Source organism: Ambystoma mexicanum, chromosome 4p (assembly GCF_040938575.1).
Source record: "Ambystoma mexicanum isolate Mex_15411 chromosome 4p, UKY_AmexF1_1, whole genome shotgun sequence".
Classification (NCBI taxonomy): domain Eukaryota; kingdom Metazoa; phylum Chordata; class Amphibia; order Caudata; family Ambystomatidae; genus Ambystoma; species Ambystoma mexicanum.
In genome coordinates, this window is record NC_090927.1 from 1,104,038,919 (window position 1) to 1,104,060,572 (window position 21,654).

Below are 21,654 nucleotides of genomic sequence, written 5' to 3' on the forward strand. Positions count from 1 at the left end.
AAGAACTGGAAATAGACCTGAAGCGCTGGGTGTCCCAATAGATATCATTAATGGGCCGGATTACCGCCTGCAAGATGAACTTGCTCCCCAGATTCCTATTTGCATGCTCATCCCTCATCATGATCCCGGCACCGGCCCTTTGAAATCTGCAGAGGAAAATGCTGCAATTCATATGGAGGGAAAAAAAGCCAGGATTCCCAAAGGAACAATGCTGGGTAATGCAAGACTTGGTGGCCTGGGGGTCCCAGACCTCCAGGGATACCAGATGGCAGCATAATTGGCGCGCGTCCAGGCGTGGCTGATACTCTCTGATCGCCCCAGGTGGGTGGAGCTGAAACAGGGGTGCCTTCCCCTTCCCCTACGCTTCCTCCCACACATTTCAGCCCTGATGCGGCGGCAATGGCAGGGACTACTGTCATCCACCAAACACACCATAAACACTTGGGACAGAGCCCTAAAATTGAAGGGGTCCCAAGAGGACTTAGCCCTTCATCTCCAGTGTTCTTGAACCCGGCTTTCGCACCTGGGGCAAACCCCCAAAACTTCAAAACCTGGACTGCGGGGGGCCTGGAGACCTTGGGGCAGCTCTTTGAAGGGGGGCTCCCTCGCACCTTTGAACAATGCAAGGAAACATTCTGACTTCAGGAGAAGGATAGATTCACTTATATACAGCAGCGCCATTGGTGCTCCCACCCTCAAACCCGCCAAGCAGCAACTCGCCCCCCTACGGCCCTAGAGTTGACCCTAAAAGATCTCCCGACCTGAGGCAAGATCTCTACCCTGTATAAGCGCCTCCAGAAGGACTTTCTTACTCTAAGAACCCGCTCCATGGCACAATGGGAGGCAGACCTAGGTCACCCAATAGAGGGCCAAGCCTGGGTAGACATTTGGACCGTGCCCACTCATCCTCTGCCTGCATCACCAACAGAGAATGCGCCTACAAAATCCTGCTACGCTGGTACTATCCCCCTCTGAGGCTCCACCACATGAATCACACTCTTGACTGGCCTGCTGGAGACAATGTGGCCAGGTAGGGACCTTCTTTCACATGTGGTGGACCTGCCCAAAGGTTCAAAGCTTTTGGAAGCAATGCTTAGTTAATATTGCGGAGATCACCCAGACAACGCTTCCTCTAGAACCCAAACCCATTCTCTTGGGCTCCCCTGTCCCAGGGATCTACCCAAGGTCCGGAGCCAAAGCTAAGTTACTGATTCAATGCCTCCTGGAAGGGAGAATAGTCGTCGCCCGCTCATGGAAATCCATAGATGGTCCTCTCCTGCCCCTGTGGTGGGTGAAAATATGGGTTGTATGGGTCGCGGAAAACATCACTGCGGCCAGTGCAGGCCACCTCCACCGTTTTTGAAACATTTGGGTCCGAATTCTTGACTATGACTGAGAATTCCTGGCCCTAACCTATAAACCTCAATTGGCCCGGAGGGTCCTGGGCGATGGGGGCGTTCCCCAGGAACAAATACAATGAACCTGGGCATCCGACACCCAACCGGGCACGATAACCGTAGGGGTGGGGGGGAGGAGGATGGGACATGACCTTAACTTGATGTATAACATGCTTCAATGTAAATCTGTGTTGCTACCACCCTACCTTGTTTAAAAATAAACATATTAAAAAAAAGAAGGACACAGACACTTTAAGGACATGGTACACACGTTTCTATTAAATAAAGATGTAGGACCTAACTTGTCCTATCTCTATGGGTGGTCCCTGCCTAGGTTTCTAACTAAGGTGCTCGTCAGCCAAAATGTCCAAAAAGAAAAAGTCAGCTGTCCAAAATTATCCTAACTGACCCTACCACTATGAAAACAAACTTATATATGGAGAATTACTCCCTTCTCCTGTTGGTACTTCTAGTACCAGTCGGTAGGATTCCTTACTAATATGTAATCCCCAAATAGTCTCTTGTGATTTCTTGTATCAGTCTTTGTAACTCTTCTAGTGTGGTCTGGCGTTTTCCCTCCTCCTTGGAAATCCCTTTTGGGGTTCTTTTACAAGCTATAGATTCCTGGTTGTTATCTACAGCATCGGGAGCACCGGCACTGTTGCCCCAAACAGAGTGTTTGTGGGTCCGAGCCTGGAAAGGAACTCTCGCAAGAAGCACACCTAGAGAAGAAAGTTGAGCAGACCCGGGAGGGAATGGGACACTGAAGGCTCGTTTTGTTGAGGCAAAAGGAAGTGCAAAACATGGTGAAGGCATCCATTCCCATTGCATGAAAAATGGGACTGAGATGTGGCACCAAAGGGTAGGTTGGGTGTGCGCGATCATGCCCACTGCTGCGCCTAGGCCTGCCAAATATGAATTTAAAGGGGAAGCGCACATTCTGCAGTGCAAAAGGCTCTGGTCCCGTTCCTGTGGGGAGACGTTCAGGATAGAGGGGATGGGACCTAGGCGTAAATGGTGTTTCAAAAACAGGCAATTTGGGGATTGCAGACTATGAGATCAAATTTCAACAAGAATACATTAAAATAGTAAGGTAATTGGATGTGGACGAGATACAGTCAGGTAGTTACTATTGAGGATCACAGAATAGAAAAGGTGAGGAAGGATAGCCGAGGGGCAAAGTGTTTGTCTTGGAAGCAAGACAATGCAGCACGTACTACAGAGGTTCCAATCCCGATCTCGCTTAGAAACCACAAAGCTGGTAAATGAACAATTAAATACATTAAATCTCATGGGTGCTTCAGTCTTAGGGACTCCACTCCAAGATGCCATTCTTATTCGACTGGCTTTTAGCTGAGGTCATGAGGGTCAGAAGAATTCAGGCTTCAGCTGGATTTTCTTCCTTTATTAGCAACATACTACTTGTTGCCTGTTAACAAGGATCTCCATCAAGGTTAGCCCTTTATTTTCTCTGAATTTACTTTGTAAGAAACGTGTTGATTTGTGTCTGGATCACTTTCTCTCTTTGCTGAACTCGCTGCCTTGCTTCTCTGTCCTCTTAGTTCTTTTCCTCAGATGCATCTATTCCTTCCTTCCATTTTCTCTTGTTTCTTTGTGACCTAGGATTTTATTACTTATGCCCATGGTTCCCACACTTACCTAACTCACTTCAATGTGTTTGTTTACATCTTCCTCCTGTACGTCCACAGCCTTGAGGAAGTCCCACATTCTTCTCCATCTAGCACTCCTTGCTCTTCGCTTTTAGTGCCCTCAGCTTGCGTAGGTTGAGTTTTCCCTTCCTTGCACTTCCCCACCTGCTGATCTTCCCTCCACTTTATTCACAGTCCTGGGGATGGGTATCCTCCATTCAGCACGCTACCTTTCAAAATCGGTACCGCGCTGCCTTTGTTTACACAGGGTGGGAGTTACTCCGCATTCAGCATGCTATAATTTCAAGTTCAGCACAGTGCTGCCTCAGTTCACAGGTATTGTGTGTAATCTCCTATATAGTGTGCACACTCACTATAATCTTTCTCTCACTATTGCTTGCTTGCATTGGCTATCAATTCATTTTACTGTTCTAACTACCTGTAATCATGCTTAGAAAAGTGGCTTTAAGGCTTTTTGTGTTTATCTTGTAGCTTCTCTCTTTCATTGCTTATCGGGGGAGAATGCCCTTCATGGATATTTTTTTCATTCCAACTACAGGGGGAATCACCACAACTGAATAACGGAAGAAGCTTACTTTCCATCAGAACATTGTTAGTTTTTTGTGTAGTACCTTCTCATCAGCAATGCAACCTAGTAGCGTATCGGCTCAGAGAAGGGAATCCACAGATATGCACATTTATTACCCCATGGAGAGGATGTAAAATTCACAGCTTCAGAAAGACTGGAAGAAGGCACACTAACCAGACCGAAGACAAAAAGATCATGCAACAGAGTAAATAATAAAAATGTGCCTGTAGCTGAAAGGTCCCTCTGGTTCCATGTAGCAGAAAGTAAAACCCCTGAAACGTCACTCTAGAAAGTCCATCAAAACCAGATTTCCGTTCTGAGGTATGGACACAAGTGGAATTGATTAAGAAGAATTCAAAGTGATATCAGAGAATGATGAGACAGGGCAAGCAGCTTTTCGCAGCCCACTCTGTAAAACTGGCAGGGAGATTTGTTGAAAGCAAAGATTTAGCTACAGGTCCCTTGGGGTTCACTGTAAAATGACTAAGTGGAGCAACCTGAACCTACTCTGCCCAAGACCCTGCATACCCACTACTTTGTGGGATACCTCAGACGTTCCCTTGGATACATGAATCCTAGTACTGCCACTCAAGTCAGGGCACCACATAAACATGAAGATACCTTACCTTCTTGCGGTACGCTCAAAGACTAGGATCTTTCAGAAATGTCTTACCATTCTTGCCAATATAGATATCCTTTTTTCAGACAAATGAAGAGGCATGTAAGTGGCATAAACCACCATCTCCGGAGTTGGTGGGATTGAAGGGACTAGAAGAGAGAAAATGTACTTGTTAGATGACTGCTGCAAAAAATTACCAGTTCAAATTTACAACAACCAACAGGCAACATCTAACTTCAATAGAATATTCTGCAAATGCTAGGTATGATTCAGACTTTCCCAAACACATACCAGCCGCACCTTTATCTTTTAACCCAAATATAGACAGCTTAAGCAAAAATATGTATTACACTGATTCATACAAAAACAAATTCTATGGCAAGACACGGAGGAGGGTATTACACATCACTTTCGTTACAATATCAGAGCAGATAAGACTTCCCAATATAAAACAACATATCCCAGCAATCTCTGTATTTTAAAATAGTTTTCTGAATTTGAAACATTAAGTCCATTTGGCCACTTATACTGCTCCATCTCCTTGATTCCCTGTGGCCTTCGGTATGGCCAAGTCTTTGTTGCTTACGTAACTGTATTTATCCAGCATTGGTATCTTTCATAGATTCACATGATTGAATATTCCCTGTCGTCACACTGGGAATCCTCAGTAATTTAAAATAATTATAAATATATACATTTTTCCCTAAGGAAAAAACCAATACAAATTGCCCATTTTGTCTGAAAGGCACTCACTTGTGTAGTCCCTCCACCTCACTTTGCTCCTAAGTGACCCCAACCAATGAGGTGGCAGGGCTTAAGCTCCACCCCAGGCATCCATCTTCAGATTTTGAGCCGTAGAAACTGTAATACGATGACTGACTTTGGAGCAGCCTCCCAGGGGAGGAGGGTGGGTGCATACAAATCTATGAAAGATACCAATGCTGGAGAAAGTTAGATAAGTAAAAAAAGACTTCTCCAGCATTGGATCTTTCATAGATTCACATGGTTGAATAGAATACCAAGCAGTTAAGCAAGCCATATAATTGTCCACCTAAAACCGGACACCTGAAAATGCATGCATGCTAGATAACAATAGAAGGGAAGGAGGGTAGAATATAGTCTGCTCCTACCTTAGGCAAACAGATGGTGGAGGACTGCCTGTTCGACTGCTGACTCCCTTCCAACGTCTTCCGATAGACAGTAATGCTTCGCAAACATTTGTAGCGTGCCCCAGGTGGCTGCACTACAAATGTACTTTATCACCACTACCACCTGGAATGCCTACGTTGCTGCTCTCCCTTTGGTGGAGTGTGCAGTAGGTGGGAGGGAGGTTCATTGCCTCTGGATTGGTAGCAGTTACTGATGCAGTTCATCACCCAATGTGGTAGACCTTGTTTTGATATGAACTGTCCTTTATTGCGGCCTGAGAAAGCTACAAAGAGCCTGGAAAAGGTACGGAAATCTTTAGTTCGCTGGATGTAGAATTTGAGCACCCGTGAAAGATCCAAGGAGTGAAGGGTGCATGCCGCAACTGTTCAGTGCTTGCTAAAAAAAGGTATGTAGGGAGTATTATTTGTTCTGATAAAGTCATCTCAAAAACCACATTGGGAAGAAACTTGGGGTGCAGTCTGAGAATCAACCAGTCCTTCTGGAAAATTGTGAATGGCGGCTTGATAGAGAGCCTGTAGCTCAACAATTCATCTAGCTGACATTATTGCTACCAAAACTGTGACTTTCCAGGATAAGAATCGTAAGTCACATCTATGAATGTGTTCATACGGTGCTGTCATAAGCGCTGAGAGGATGGTATTCAAACTCCAGGAGGGCATCGTCTTGGGTGATGGAGGGAAAGTGTGTAATCCCTTGAGAAACACCTTGACCGCTGGGTAAGTGATTAGTGATGACTGATGTAGGCTTGTGGTATGGGTGGAAATTGCTGAGAGGAGCACTTTAATTGATGATTGCGATAAGACGCTGTTGGCCAGGTATAAAAGGTAGGGTAACACTTAGTCAACTGATACAGTAAGCAGGTCTAGCTGTGATGTTGCACACCATGTGGAAAAGTGTGTCAATTTTCTGCCGTAAGTAAAACGTGTGGATTGCAACCTGGATGCTCTAATGGCATGCCAGCAATCCACGGACAGCGTCAGATTCGTCCGTTTTCACTGTCCAGGAACCATGCTGTCGCAGGATTGTGATGAAGAACATTGCCTTTGTAGGTGCCTTTCCCCGGCTTACTACGTGCGAGAGAAAATAAAATAACCAACACCACCCCTGTCGGGGAAGAAGGCACTGAGACCCAGCTGCAAGAGTTCAAAGGATGGTTTATTTCTCCAGCTAGGAAATAACCCACAAAACCCCTACCTAACATTTACATCATACTCGTATATATATCAATTAAAGTAACTCTAACAAAAAATACTAAATGGACCCGATTGGCCAGGCGGTGTGGTGCTGTAGGTGTGGGTGACATCTCTTCCTTCTGGATGGCTGAGTGGCTGACGAGATGATGGACGTCAACTATCTTGTGCTCCACGCAGGTCTGGGTCCGGTCACTGTGGTCTCTACCTAAGCTAATATGTTGCATTCGAAAAACACTAAATAACAAATTATCTAAACATGTTATGCTACTTTTCATATTTCTACACAAGTCACACATAGTAATTATTGTCAGTACAATTGGGTCATTCGTGGTTTTAATTGGAGGCCTTGACCTTTATTGTGCATGTAAAAAGAATCAAGCTGTGTTTCACATATCTCCTAAGCTTTAGACCTATTAGTAGAAGTAAAAACATATATTGTGGTAAGATGCTTAAGGTTAGTAGTGGGTGTGTTGGGTGGGTTTCGCAGCACAGGCAAGGGTCTGGCACTTGAAAGAAATACCTTACAGGGAGCGCAGGGTCAGGATGGCAATAAATTGCTCTAAATGGGGGTGGGTGGCTTGCACGTTTATGGGGACGAACAAGCAGAAAGTGCTTAGCTCATCCTGGTTCACATGCTGGTTCTCATGCTAGCAGTGATCTCAGAGGAAGAAAACGGTATCATATTGGTTGTTGCAACTTTCTCCGGCTTCAGCGTGAGAATGGGAGCGCAGAGCTTTGCTTCGCAGGGGGAGTGCAAGGGTGGGGGCCAGCCAGCTGCCTGCGCACCTTGTGTGTGTGTGTGTCTCTGTCCTTGGCTGCTGCGGTGGAAAGGGAGCTGAGCATTGCTGTACTATCGAAATGAGGCCTGTTTACCCAAGATGGAGTCGAAAGGGGGCACAAAAGATGGATGCCCCATGTCCCGCTCAGTAGTCCCATCTATGTAGCAGTCAACCGTGGTTAACTTTACATAAGGGCAAGGGGCAATCCCACTACCGGAGGCACGTGGCCCAAGCCTCGTACTGAGGAGTGTACGGCGCGAGGGGGCCTGGGGGCCCCTCACTCCCATACACCTTCCTGTTGAGTCAACAGGTGCTGGTGCAGTCTGAGGTGAATGGGTTTCTCTTGTGAAAGGTGCAGGAGGAGAGTAGGGTACCAAACCTGATGTGCCCAAGCAGGGGCTATGAGGATCACCTGGCAAGGTTGTTCCTTCATTTTCTGCAGTACTCGGGATAATAAGGGTGTCAGAGGAAAAACCTGTCCAATTCAGGGAGAAGGCATCCCCTAGGGACTGCTTCTTTGGGTACCTGGAGGACCTTCGGACGTTCTCGATTGTAGCTAAAACAATGTGCGCACAAGGATTGAAACATATGACTCACATAAACTTGAAGTACTAACTGCACCATCAAGCCATAGTCAACCTTGCTCTGGAGCAACAACAGGGAGAAGGAACCAACAAATAAAGAAAAGCAAATGTCCATCAGCCCACATGAAGACGCATGATTTGGGACAGGGGGTAATGGTAATTGAGTTCTTCCTATGGTATGAGCAAAAACACCTGCTCCAATAAAAGAGAATAGATGGCCCCTTAGGGCTATATGGGAGTGATCAACCTGGAGGATAGATGCCCAGGCGTTTCTGTGTGGGGGGGGACGGGCTCCTCCTTTATGGTGAACAGGTCATCAGTAGATCTGGATGATCTTCTCTAACTAATGAGGCATTGATTTGCAAGTAAAAGGATACCTAGCACGGTGAACAAATGTTTTTAATTCTCCGCTAGTTGGGGTATGGAGGCCCCACCATATTTGATGGACAACGCGATTGATAACACACACTAGAAATACAGGTCCTGAAGATGATGACTACACCCACAATGTCATTGAAACCGGTCAACACTTCTACTGTATGATATCCCTGAAGGGAGTTGGGGATACAGTATACGTTCACTGAAACACCAATGTCGGTAGAACCAACATTGAACTGGTGGTATATATCAGATTTATCTGATCAGAAAAAACTGGCATAGGAATTAATGACAAACAATAGCCAACCAGTCCCATCAAACTGATCTCACTTGACACTACAAAAATAATCTTTTTAACTTGTTTATGGTTGTTGAACCACATTATGCCAAATGGTCTGCATTGTATGCACACACTTCTTTGAGGGTGAATAAAAGGGAAACGGCACTGAGCCTGATGAAAATGCTTCCTCCTTGAAATGTTCATACTAAACATAGATCTGGTTTAACTACTCCTTTTAACTGTTCTGAAATACTAGACATTGTAGAGGCAGGAATAGATTCTCTCAGCTCTTTTTTATTAGATAGGTGGCGCACCAGCTCTGGCCTAGAGACAGTACAACCTTACAGGGATAGGGCGTGCTTCCTCCTAGGGATAGTGCTACCTTACACGTTTATTTATTTATTTATTAATTAGTATATTTAAAGCGCGCAGCAGCCCTTAGGCATTGTGGCGCTGTTACAGATTTGTACAGACATTGATTGCTTGTAGTTGAAACGCTCCTGATACAAAATAAGAAGAATGCTCTAGAGCTGTTTTTGTGTGATACATAAGTATATAGTATTTAACAGTCAGATCATTGTGTTCTGACCACATCATTGTGTTCAGGAAGTGGTTAACAGCACCAAAAACACCGCGGAGCGGAGCGGAGTCGCGAGCTGAGTCGGGAGCAGTCTGCCGCAGTCTTGTGTTCGGACCACATCATTGTGTTCAGGAAGTGGTTAACAGCACCAAAAACAGCGCGGAGCGGAGCGGAGTCGCGAGCTGAGTCGGGAGCAGTCTGCCGCAGTCTTGTGTTCTGACCACATCATTGTGTTCAGGAAGTGGTTAACAGCACCAAAAACACTGCGGAGCGGAGCGGAGTCGCGAGCTGAGTCGGGAGCAGTCTGCCGCAGTCTTGTGTTCTGACCACATCATTGTGTTCAGGAAGTGGTTAACAGCACCAAAAACATCGCGGAGCGGAGTCGCGAGCTGAGTCGGTAGCAGTCTGCCGCAGTCCGCTGCTTACGCGGAGTCGTAGCAGGATGGAGCCTGACGTGAGACCACATCCAGTTACCCACGCGTGGTCACCCCCCATGGGAAAGAAATTAAGAACTAAATCCGAATCAGCCGTGAAACCGGCAAGAGTTGGCGCCGTGCAAATGAGCACGGAGCGGGTGGAAATCCTGACAGCGATCCAAAGGCATCTGCCTTCAGAGGGAACGGTGAGTGAATCTGTCATCTTAAACTCCCCCACTTCACCTCCCTCTATGACTGAAACTTTTTCTGAAGGTGCTCCCAATGCTCGGCCGGAGAGGCCAAATCAAGGGTCGAGCGAGCATAGTGCCACGACTCCACCTGTATGTACTTCTATCAGGGTGCCGTCCCTCACCCCGGGTGAACCAAAGAAAATACAAAGCAAACGAGATGTCGATGCTGACGCATTTACACCTTTGGAAGCCCAGTCCCCAGCTGAGCCCTCAGGGAGAGTAGACCTCCTGGATCCTAAGACCTCCATCCCTACCTCTTCCGTGAGTCCAGGGGACACCGCTAGGGTGCATCTGCAGGCCGCTGGTAAGGTGAGGTGGGAAAACGCGACGGGTGACAAGGGGACGCCCGGCACGCGTGCCACCGTGAGCTATGGAGTGGCGGGTCAAAGGGAGACAACTGACATGAAGGAGCTGCAAATGGTAAAGGAAAATGAAAACCTGCGGGCGTGCACTCGCGAACCAAGCCATAAACCGGGCGGTGCCCCACATGCAAATACAAGTATACAGTTCGCTGATATAAATTCTGAGAGTGGAGAAGGAGCGAAGGGGGAAACCCAAAATCCCCAACAACCCCCGCTCAATGTACCACAAAAGGAAGGCCTAGACGGCAGCTACAAGGTCACTCAGGTAACGGCATTGATCCACGGAAATCCTAGTGGTGCGTCACCCACTCCAAAACAAACAAAAAGAGTGAGTAAACATCCTAAAAGACGATCAAATGAACGAAAGCACTGCTCGGAGACGAGCAGCAGCGAAACGGACTTAGACCTAGATACGGACTTAACCACAGATGCAGAAGAACGGATAAGATACGACGAGGCAGCGATCGAAGTGGACTCTGATACTGAAACTACAGAATCGGCTTACCTGACAAAGAAACCAAAGGTCGCATCAAATTCAGAAATCTTGGAAAAAGGGGGAACTAAAAGCTCAACCGACCACACTTTCTTAAAAATAGGAAGAAAGAGGGTACTCCAAGAAAGCAAAAAAACTGGTCACAAAAGACCAAAGTTCGTATCAGAGACGCCAGAACAAATGAGCAAAAAAGTACGAACTAGAAGAGACGCGCAACCAAAGGGGCCCTCCATCCCCCTAAACCAAAACTTCTTAAAGGCCTTTTTCACTCAACATCAAAAAAGAAATATTCTAACAGAAGACGAAGTATCGGACGCAGACATGTTGGAAGCAGTAGGGGATCTCCTACAAGCTCTTAAATTGAGAAAATCTGTTTTCGACGCAAATGACATCCAGAGACAGGAGCAGCAAAATGAAAAAGCAAAAGTACAAAGTCTAAAAGACACGGAAGAGCTATTAAGAAACAATATAACAGCTGAGAATACGAATCAAGGCGCGAAGGCAAAACTGACGGACTCTTCAATTAGCCAACCTACTTCCTACCCAAAGAAAGTAATTCAAGAGACGAAAAGCCAAACAGAAAACCTGAGCAAGGGATCGGAGGTGGTTAAGGAAGTAGAAGGGTAGATCAGTAGCGATTTAAATCCAGAGAAAAACCAAGCAGTTGATGGGGAGCAGCGGGTGGCTTGGACCAGACCACACCTGTCGCTGGTCTCCCAAAACAAACCAGTCTCAGAGGTAAGGGATTCGTCCAAAACCCTCTGGGACCAGGTTTTAGCGAACAAGGGGCGAAGTAATCAAACCATGCTAAATGAAAACGGCCATAGCCCTCGCCGAGACTCCTCATATAATGACCTCCAGGCAACTACACGAAGAAAAGAACAAATCCTGGCATCTCCAAAAAAGAGACGATTCAGTGATATAGCGGCAGCAATGCAAAAGGACTCGCCGAGTAAAAAACCTGACATGATTGCCATCATGTCGGCTATGACTATTGTGCTGGCCCCATTTTGCAAATTATATGAGGAGATCAAAGAAGAGGTGAAAGACAACACCGCAATTTTATGCAACATGATGAATAAAATGTCTCACGTTGAAAGTTATATCATAGCCATAGAAAATCGTGCTACCTCTGATTGCAATTGGGAAAGTAAAATCAGTAAACTTGAGAAAAAGATAGAAATTATGGAACAAATAAACAACGAGCAGAGGGCTCAATTAAACAGCCAAAAACCACTAACCCAGTTATCACAGCCGCAGCCTAAACTGATAGGAAATACCACTCAAACGCTGTTAGCGTGGAAAGAGCCAGCCTTCATCAACAAATCCACATCCAAAAGGCTTGATGAAAACCAACACCAGACAGTCGATTTAAGAAGTCCACCTAAAGACGAAAATCAGTCCCGAGTCCTAATAAACAGCAAAAAAACGAAGGCAAACCTGCAAGAAAAGGTAAATCTAAATATCCAACAAAGACGCGTAAAGAAGGTGACCTCTCCTAAATCACCGCAAACGGCAGAAGAATTTATGGTAAAGTCTGACTTAATGAACATGTCGATCTATGAAGAAGAGCAAATAGAGAAAAGCAGAGACACAGAGCAGATAGAGCAAACTGTCGGACTAGATTCACATCAAAAGGACCAAAACGGAGACAACAGAGTGGATGAAATCGAAAATGGAAATAAAGAGGCCACGGCGACACCGCAGCAAAACCGAGGAGTCATCGCCCCTAAAGAGAGTCCTAAGACAGCTTCAGAAAAGGCAAGTACCAAGCCTAAAGGATTCAATGAAAAAAACAGCCCACTGAAACTAAGAGCCCAAAGGGGAGAAAGAGGAGAGCATAAAACTAATAAAGAAGTACTAAGAGTGTTCAAGCTTGAGCAAAGAGTCAGAGAGCGGCCACCTGATTTTGAACAGACCCACAGTTATGAAGATTATGAACAAAACGAAATCTTTATACAAAATCAGACCAGCAGACGTGGTGTTAGTAGAACCATACCACAGACAGAAAAGGGCCAAAGCCTATGTTCACATTAAAGCAGGAGAAATAGAGCGGATTGACCAACTGGCGTACGAAGAATTAAAGTCATTGGGCTTCACCCTGACTGAGATTACAAAGCCGACAGAGTTAACATTTCCGAGCAAGAAAAAGGCTGATATCGCCGTTAGATCAGTACACTATAAATCAAGGACGGAAGACCTGTATCGCCAAAACCGCAGACAAGAGGCAGTAGAGAGGGATGGACTACAAGGGCCCTACCGTGACCACCACTGGGACAAGGAGATAAAGAAAACCACACGAAAGAGATATCACGATACTCGTGACGAAATCTGGCAACGTTACAGAAGTGATCAGCGGGACAGGGTTTATAGTCGTTCAGAAGGTAGTCCGCCTCGAGGAAGAAAATCAGAGCAACAGAGCGAAGTAGGCAATGAAGCAAGGAGGAGAGACGACAAAAACAGCTCTCTAGACCTCAGAAATGGTGTAAAATCTGTAAACCAGGAATCAGGCCCCTGGAAATGGTTCACTCAAAAATGGAATAAAAACAACAGAAAATAGCAACGACCTGGGTCGTCCAACGTTGGCGATTTTACACTCTGCTACGATGAGGAACGGCCTGAAATAGAGACCTTTACTCTGTGCTCGTGGAACACAAGAGGGCATGCCCACTTGACAAAGGTCGGTGAGGTAAACCTGGGGTTTTATGATATGATATGTCTCCAAGAGACATGGCTGGTGGATAAACCTGCATTGGACGGCTATACAGTTGAAATTCCGGCGGCAGTGAAAGGCTTACTAGGCAGACCATCGTCTGGCCTGTTGGTGGCGATTAAAACAGGCCAAGGGTTATCGGCTCCAATTAAATGGAAGGAGGCATACGAAGTATTGGTGGTGTTGACCTCGTGGAAACAGATAAGCGACAAAAATGAAATCAGCTCTACAAAAAATGTAGCAATTATAAATAGTTACTGGAACCCTCAACGGATGTCTATTAAAACATTCTGTGACAACATGAGGGGCACCATCGACAAATTGTACGAGAACTTTGACTCGATCGATATCATAATATGTGGTGACTTTAACGCAAAATGCAGTGTCCTAAGGCCCACTGGTTTGGCAAAGGAAAAAGGGAACAGATTAAGAGAAGCAGCTTACGAACAAGGGAAAGCCTTGAACCAAGTTATGAAAGCAAGAAACATCCAAAACGTTGCCAATCTTTTCCCCTTACAAGTAAATCTCCCAACATGGGAACGAAACTCTGCAAACGCGACCCTTGATTACATTTTTATTTCTGACGGCCTTACAGCAGGTATCACAAGCTTTAAAGTAATAAAAACAGAACACAGCGATCATAACCTGCTAAATTGTGTTTGGCAAGGCAGTAAACCGTCTAAAGAAATATATGAAACAACGCTCGACTTAAACTCTCAAAGAACAAGGCTCAAGATAAGCGAAGCGGGCATCGCTAAAATCAAGCAAGGTTGGGTCGAAAAGGTTGAAAAATTGCAGGAATTAAACCGTGATGAACGACCAAACTATTTACCCTTGTTATTGGCCTACGAGTCCCAGGCTAAAAAGTCCACTAAGATACTCGGGACCGGAAGACATGCATTTAATAAAGCACTGGTTGACAAAAGAAAAGAGGTGCGCAAACGAAAAAGAATAGCAAAAAAAACAAATGCCTCCGCCGATTGGGAGAAATGGAAGCAAGAAACAAAAGGGTATAAAAATTGGCTAAAACAGCAGAGAGCTTCCCAACTTCAACTAGACGCGGAGCTTATGATGTCCAAACTACAGACAAAAAAATCCAGTGAATTTTGGGGCCTTATAAAAGAAATGACAAACACTCCAGGCTCAGCGCAGAGACAAATGCGGTGGCCGAATCCAGCTGGATTGCTTATCTGACCCGAGAATTCAAGAGACCAGACGGCGAAGTATACACAGAGATAAATCGGTCGAATTCATCCTGGATTGATGTATCTAACTCCAGTGAAATAGAAGCGTCAATTAACAAATTAAAAACATCAAGAGCCCCAGGTCCGGATGGCCTTACTAATATGGACCTTAAGCGGTACCCAAAAAAATGGTCAGAATTGATTAGCGAAATCTTTCAGGAGTGTGGCAGAAAAAAGATGATCCCCGAAACATGGCGAACTGCGACCATCGTCCCTATTTACAAAAAGGGAGCCCGAAGTAAGCTATAGACCCATCGCTCTTTTGGACATTATAGGTAAGATCTTTGCGACGCTGCTATTGACCCACTTCAAATCATGGGAACAAAACAGCCCGTCGAGGCACTTCCTACAAATAGGTTTCCAAAAAAACGGGAGCACATCAATAAACATCCTAATCCTCAACATCCTGAAAGCTAGGGTCAAGGATGGGGTGCCCAGGATTTTTTTGGCTTTCGTGGACCTATCGAAGGCCTTCGATAAGATTGATCGTAACAAGTTATGGTCAAAACTACACCACTGGAAATGCCCGGAAGAGGTGTTGGAGCCAATAAAAGCCCTCCACGAGAAGACAAAAATCAAGGTCAAACTGAATCAGCAGGGTACATTATATCTGAAGATATTGAAGTCTATAGAGGCGTCAAACAGGGCTGTCCACTGGCCCCCGCCCTGTTTATTGCATTTTTGGGAGATTATGGCCAGTCAGAAAGCAAAATTAGAACATTTCCCCCAAAAATAGGAAATACGGAGATCCCTCGCCTGCTGTACGCTGATGATGTCATACTGATTGACCAAACCCCAGTTGGTCTTCAGCGCAAACTTACTAATCTGGCAAAGTACATGAGAGAAAATAACCTGGAGATCAATGAGTCAAAAACCAAGATTTTGGTCTTCGAAAAAAGCAAAAAAAGAACAAAACAGCAGACATGGTTTCTGGAGAACACTGAAATCGAAACCGTAAAAACCATCAAATACCTAGGTGTATTGATGGATTGTTCTGGAGTGGACATGGCCTGGCAACTTCAACTATGGGAGAAAATAAAGCGGCTGACCGCCCAAGTAAGAGCAGTGGATAGAAAATACGGCAAATTCTCACTTATCCCAGCCATAACCTTCTATAAAACAAAGGTGGTTCCATCAATACTATACGGTGCCGAGTCATCGCTGTGATTACCACATAAGCTATGGCCCAAACTGGAGGGTTATGTATGGAAAACAGTTCTGGGTTTACCCAAATCGACCTCCATGCCAGCAATTAGGCGTGAATTGGGCCTATTTTCACTGTCATCCATGGTGGATCAAAGCGCGATGAGGCTTTTTAGAAAAATCATCATGTCCGACTCCCTGCGAATATATGAAATTCTGAGGAAAGAAAAGGGAAAAGGGAAATGCTCCGCCTTATCCAACTGGGCAGAGAAAAGAGAAAATGACCTAGCCCAAATAGCCTGCTCCGAACAAGACCTGAAGGAAAATCCGGATCGCGTCACACGCAAAATGGCAGAGTGGGATTGGATCACCACAGTGGAAAAGGCAACTAAAAACAAACTTTTAGCCACCCTACCTCCCACCTTCAACAAATTAAAGATGCCATTAAACTACTGCCAAAAATTCCCGGATAAAAAACTGAGAAACCTTCTATTGAAAGCAAGATTAAACTTACTCCCTACGCGGGAGATTATGGCCATTCGTGACCCTAAAACCACAAAGTCCTGCCGCCTCTGCAAAAACCTGGATACGATTGAATCTGTCAAGCACCTTGTGATTGACTGTCCAATGACCAGAGAAAACAGAATAGCCTACCTTCGCCCTCTGCTAGACAACGCCTGGATCCTGGAGCCCGATGAGTGGTGGGATAGACTAATCTCATGAGAGAAAACTAATTGGGCAGTGGCAATGGCGAAGCAAATAGAGCTAGCGATGAAAGAAATAAATTCGCATAACACCTCATCGCAACCACAATAAAGGATAGACCTTCTTTCTTTCTCTGTCATCCACTTAAAGTCGCAACGCACATGAAGCGTGAAAATTAGCGTCGGAGAAAAAATTCGATGGTGGCGTTGCGTGAAGACTTACCTCGGAAAGGGAAGGAAAGAGAGAGGACAAATTCATTCTACTTTTGATAAAACTCAGTTTTTCTTTGTTTTAAACTGAGTAAATGTTTCAATAAAAAAAATAAAAATAAAAAAAAAAGTATTTAACAGTAGGGCTCAGACCCTCAAAAGGTGTTCTTTACCCGAACCAGGTTCCCTGATTGTATTTGTATGAGAAACCATGAGACCATGCCCAGCAGCATCGCCATAATTATCTCTGTTGACGGTCGTACCGTGGGGATGCGAGTATCCAGCACCACCCCGAGGATGAGCGCGGTTTGGGCAGGTAAAGGGGGACATGGTCTCACTGATGGAGATGCCTAGGATTTATCTTGTCTTTGCGACTGCTATGGTTGTGAGCCTCTGGGAGTTCTTTATCAGCCAATCATCTAAATATGCAAACAACTCTACTCCTGCTCGCCTGAGATGTGCTGCTACTGGTGCTAGGCACTTTGTAAAAACCCTTGTGCTGATTTTAGACCAAAAGGAAGCAAGTAGAACTGAAAATGTGCTTGCCCAACAGAAAACCAGAGATACCGTCAGTGCGCCAGCTGGACTAGAGCATGAAAATAAGCATCTTCTAGGTCTAGGGTCACCAGGAAGTTGGTTTTGTTTAACCATGGAGGCACTTGTTGAAGAGACGGCATTTTGAACTTTATATGTCTGAAGCTCTTAGGTCCAATATTGGGCGCCACTGTCCATTTTTCTTTTTGATGAGAAAGAAGCAAGAATAGAACCCTTTTCCTCTATGGTTTTGTGGGACCAGTTCTATGGCCGCCTTTTGCAGAAGCTTGTCCAGTTCTGTTTTTAGATGCTTCAGCAGGTGAACCCTCCAATGTAGCTGAGGAAGAGAAGGTGGACGGCCCATAAATTCATTTGTGTGTCCTATTTGCACCACCTACAACACCCATTTGTTGGATGTTATTTCTTGCCAATGGTGAAAGTGCTGGCTTATCCACCCTCCCAGCGGGGCGGCGATGAGGGGTATGTGGATATCTGTTGGCAATTTTTCTTAGAGCTTTACCTTTGCTTTGCCTGACCACGCCTGGCCCTATGCGTGTGGTATCTGGTATTTGACTGCTAGTACCTGTTACTGGCTTGGTATGATGTGGTGGAGGAAGATCCTTGATTGTTGATGGATCTATTATACCCTCTGCACCTTGCAGTGTAGTCTTTATCGGATTTGATACCTTTGAGGTGATCATCCATTTTTTTACCAAAACGGTCCTGCCCACCAAAAGTCATGTCCAGGATTTTGGCCTGTATTTCTGGCCTGAAGTTTGTTGTCTTCATCCAGGATTCCCTCCCGAGCACCCTACCATGGGCCATCTACCTAAATCCACATCCGGACACACCTACTGCTGTGTCGATCATATGGTCAAAGCAGCTTCACCATCGGTCACAATGGCCTTTGCTTCCTGCTGGAATTCCTCTGGCAGGTGTTTTGTCAGTTTTTACATTTTTAGCCAGAGCTCCCTGTCGAACCTTGCCATCATCACCAGCGCGTCTGCAGCTCTTATGGTGAGCGGAGCCGCTGATGACACCTTCCTGTCCATGGTTTCCAGTTTTCAACCTTCTTTTTCGGGAGGCACTGTCAATGGCGAGGATGGGTTAGCTAGCTTTTTCATTGTTGCAACTGTAATTATAGAATCTGGCTTCAGGTGTCCCCGTGGGCAAAAGGGGGCTGTATCCATCACCTTATATTTCTTCTCCAGATGAGAAACTAGAGCTGGGTAGATAAGGGAGTAGATCATATTTTCTCCCCTGCTTCCCATATAGTGTCGAGAATAGGGATGGTTGTCTCTGATCGTCTGCGTTTGTCCCTATGTTTGTCGAGCACAGACTTCTTTTCCATGCAGGAAACTTGAACCTCAAACACTCTGAAGCCTTAGCTATTATAGTGTGAAATGACATGACATCATCTGGTGGCAAAGTGCCCCTTGGTGAGTCATGCTTTTGTTGCTTCTCAATAATATAGGTGTCCCATTCATCAATACCTTGATCCGGAGTATCTTTGGGAAGTTCCCCTTCCTCTGGCTCATCATCCAGTGAATGCAGATCAGTAAAGGTCATCCATAGGATCTTGGTCATGCAGATCATCTTGCCAGTCCGAGACTGAGACTGTGGACGGGGCTGCAGATTCCCAGATCATAGGGGGCGGTGATGGCCTTGGTGATGCGCCTCCTGGCACCGATCTGTCCTGGGAGCCTGGCTGTGGCATAGGGGAACGCTTCTTCTTTTGAGGCTTATTGGACGGTGGTGACCTGTCTCTAGGTGCAGGTCTGTCTCGAGGTACTGGTGATCTGTCCCGAGATGGTTGATGTAGAGAGATATGACGAGGAGATGTGCCGTGCCTTGGTGATTCCTCATCTGTTGCGGTCAGTGGTCAACTCGTGAGTATCCATCCCCGTCTTCTCTGTGGTGGTGAGACACTTCCCTGTCTGGAGGTTGAAGGCGATGTGAGTCAAGCTCTCTGCCTTCTTTGGAACTCCTCAATGATCCTCTACATAGACTGCATATGTGCAGGATCAAAAGGATCTGAAGTGTCCTCCATAGAGGGTTCGCAAGGTGGGCTTTGTTACTTAGGTGTGTGTAAGGATGGTCCACACCGTTCCCCAGTATCTAAAAACTCTTCCGGGGGAATGATATCTAGGAGTTCTGTCAATTCCCTGATTGGGGATAGGTTTCTGGCTGTTCCTAGGCTGTCTGAAATAGCTGAACCTTTCTCCTGTCTACCTGTTGTGGACGGAGAAGACTTTTGCTCATAGGCCGTGGACAGTGGATGCGGTGCTCCAGATGACTACGTGGATGAACAGTGTTTAGTTGTGGACGATGATTCTTTAGCTGTTGATGAGGTCCTCAGGGATGAAGCTTTGCTTGTAGATGACATTTTAATCATTACCAAGGACGAACGACCCTCCAAGGACAATGTTGGCGGCGACTGCCCACCTTGTCTCAGCAACACACAGCCTCTTGTGGACGGTACTGAGGAAATACTCATTGACAAAGGACCCGTCGACAACCGTTCCGATGACGAAGGCTGAAGGAGAGGTTCCTTACCTTTTTGACTGGATTTTTCTTCAGGATGATGGCTCTTATGACTCCTGGACAGTATGAAAGGCAAGAGATTGCCCTTGTCACTCTTCTTTGTGGCCATAGGGGGTGGGAGGCCTCCTGTTTCTACTGAAGAAGCTCTTCTCTTTGCAGTTTGCTTCTCAAATCTCTTGTGAGAAGGGGTAGGGGCTGTCTTGGATCATTCCTCATCTGATGATAGTTGTTTGCTTTCCAGATGAAGCAGGCACCTCCTAGGCCTGTGCTGCAATGTTTTTGGTGAGAAAGATGTGCAGATTTGTGTAGAGAACCCCCTCAATACTCACAGCAGAAAAGATTCAACCAACTAGAGAAAAAGGCCCAGCACACATCCCTCAAGGAGAACAAGATTTATTTCCCAAAAAATAAAGATGCACCGGCAAACTACTCTGATGCCACGGAACGTTCTGGCAAAATCAGTACGAGCAACACTTTGTGAAGGCACACAGCGTCATCAGTGACATAAATTACATAATGCACAAATACAAATGGCTGGTTGGTTGAGACCCTAAACATAGGCTCCCTACTCAATAAGGGATGCCAGGCCTTTGGTCCCAGTCCCTTCTGTTCATCTACTTCCGCGTGGGCTCCTCCTTGCGCGTCATTAGGCATGAAGCTACAATTAATTTGTGATTATGTGATCAAAAACAATGCAGGCTCAATCTCTAACCTGATGTGCACCTGGTACTGCAGACAAGGGCTAAGAGGATACTTCGAGGTCATTGCATCTAACAGACTACAGCTGTCAGGACCCTTGCCCCTGGCCCTCACTGGCAAGTCAGCCTTCCAGTTAGGGCCAGGAAAAAGCCTTAAAACCTCATCCAAGACTCTCTTGGAGTCAGTCCTGGCGCCAGGCTCATAACCATCATGAAGACCAACATTAGAATGGGACTATTTACTTGGGACTATTTAACTTGGGGGCGGGGGTTCAGCCAACATGGAGGCACACACATAGCTCAGTTACAAGGAACTGAGCTATGCGGTCTAATCCTTTGGGTGTGGCAGGCCTGGGACTACTTTACTTGGACTACTTTGGGTGTGGCAGGCCTGGGACTATTTTACCTGGACTACTTTACCTGAGACTATTTAAACCACACCCAAACAGCAGAACATGCTTTGCGTTAATCTGCTGTGGGCAGCATAACGCTCACTGTGTCCAGTTCTTTGATGCCATCTTACCTGAAACCAAGGACCTGCAGAGAGAGAAAGACCACTACGAAACTTACCTGGAACAGTATCCTGTCTTCAATCCATCTGTCAGGTCCAGTCTTGAGTCTTCCTGCAGGAGTGATGCTGGCCCACCAGACCCCCCCCAAGTCTGCCTGCCAAACAGTCTTTCAACAGATAACTACCTAGCTGGCAAACCCAAGGGGAAAGGGGAATGGAGGAGAAAACAACAAAAGACAGATCTTCACTGGCTGGCACTGGAGTTCTCTGGAGCTGGATAAACGCCTCAGGCCTCAGTGTCTGTGAAATCTAAGAAACAAATATATATATATATGTATATATTAATAATCAATCCTCTCTAGCTGATATTACTATCATTCTACCACTCTCCTTGTTGTACCTGTAGCCTATACTCTGTTGCCGATAGGCTTATTCAGTTTGTAGTTGAAGAACTGAATTCTGTAATAAATGTCTCTGTCTTCTTTTACTGTGGAATATTTTCTTTAGGAAATGTCTTGGTTTAGTATTTAGCTGACTTATGTGAATTCAACCTTCATTTACACAAAAGAATATTTTACTTAAAAATAAACTTGTAAATAAATACTAATCCTAG

General features: G+C 45.6%; 1 protein-coding gene across 2 annotated transcripts in view; it reads right to left on the reverse strand.

Moving 5' to 3' along the window:
- Nucleotides 1–21,654, reverse strand: part of ADGB (androglobin) — a 2,161,023-nt gene that overhangs the window by 1,651,202 nt on the left and 488,167 nt on the right. For both annotated transcript variants that reach the window (XM_069606692.1, XM_069606693.1), the window contains one exon: nt 4,309–4,403. In XM_069606692.1, coding sequence (XP_069462793.1) covers nt 4,309–4,403 — 95 coding nt within the window. The remainder of the gene's footprint in view (nt 1–4,308; nt 4,404–21,654) is intronic.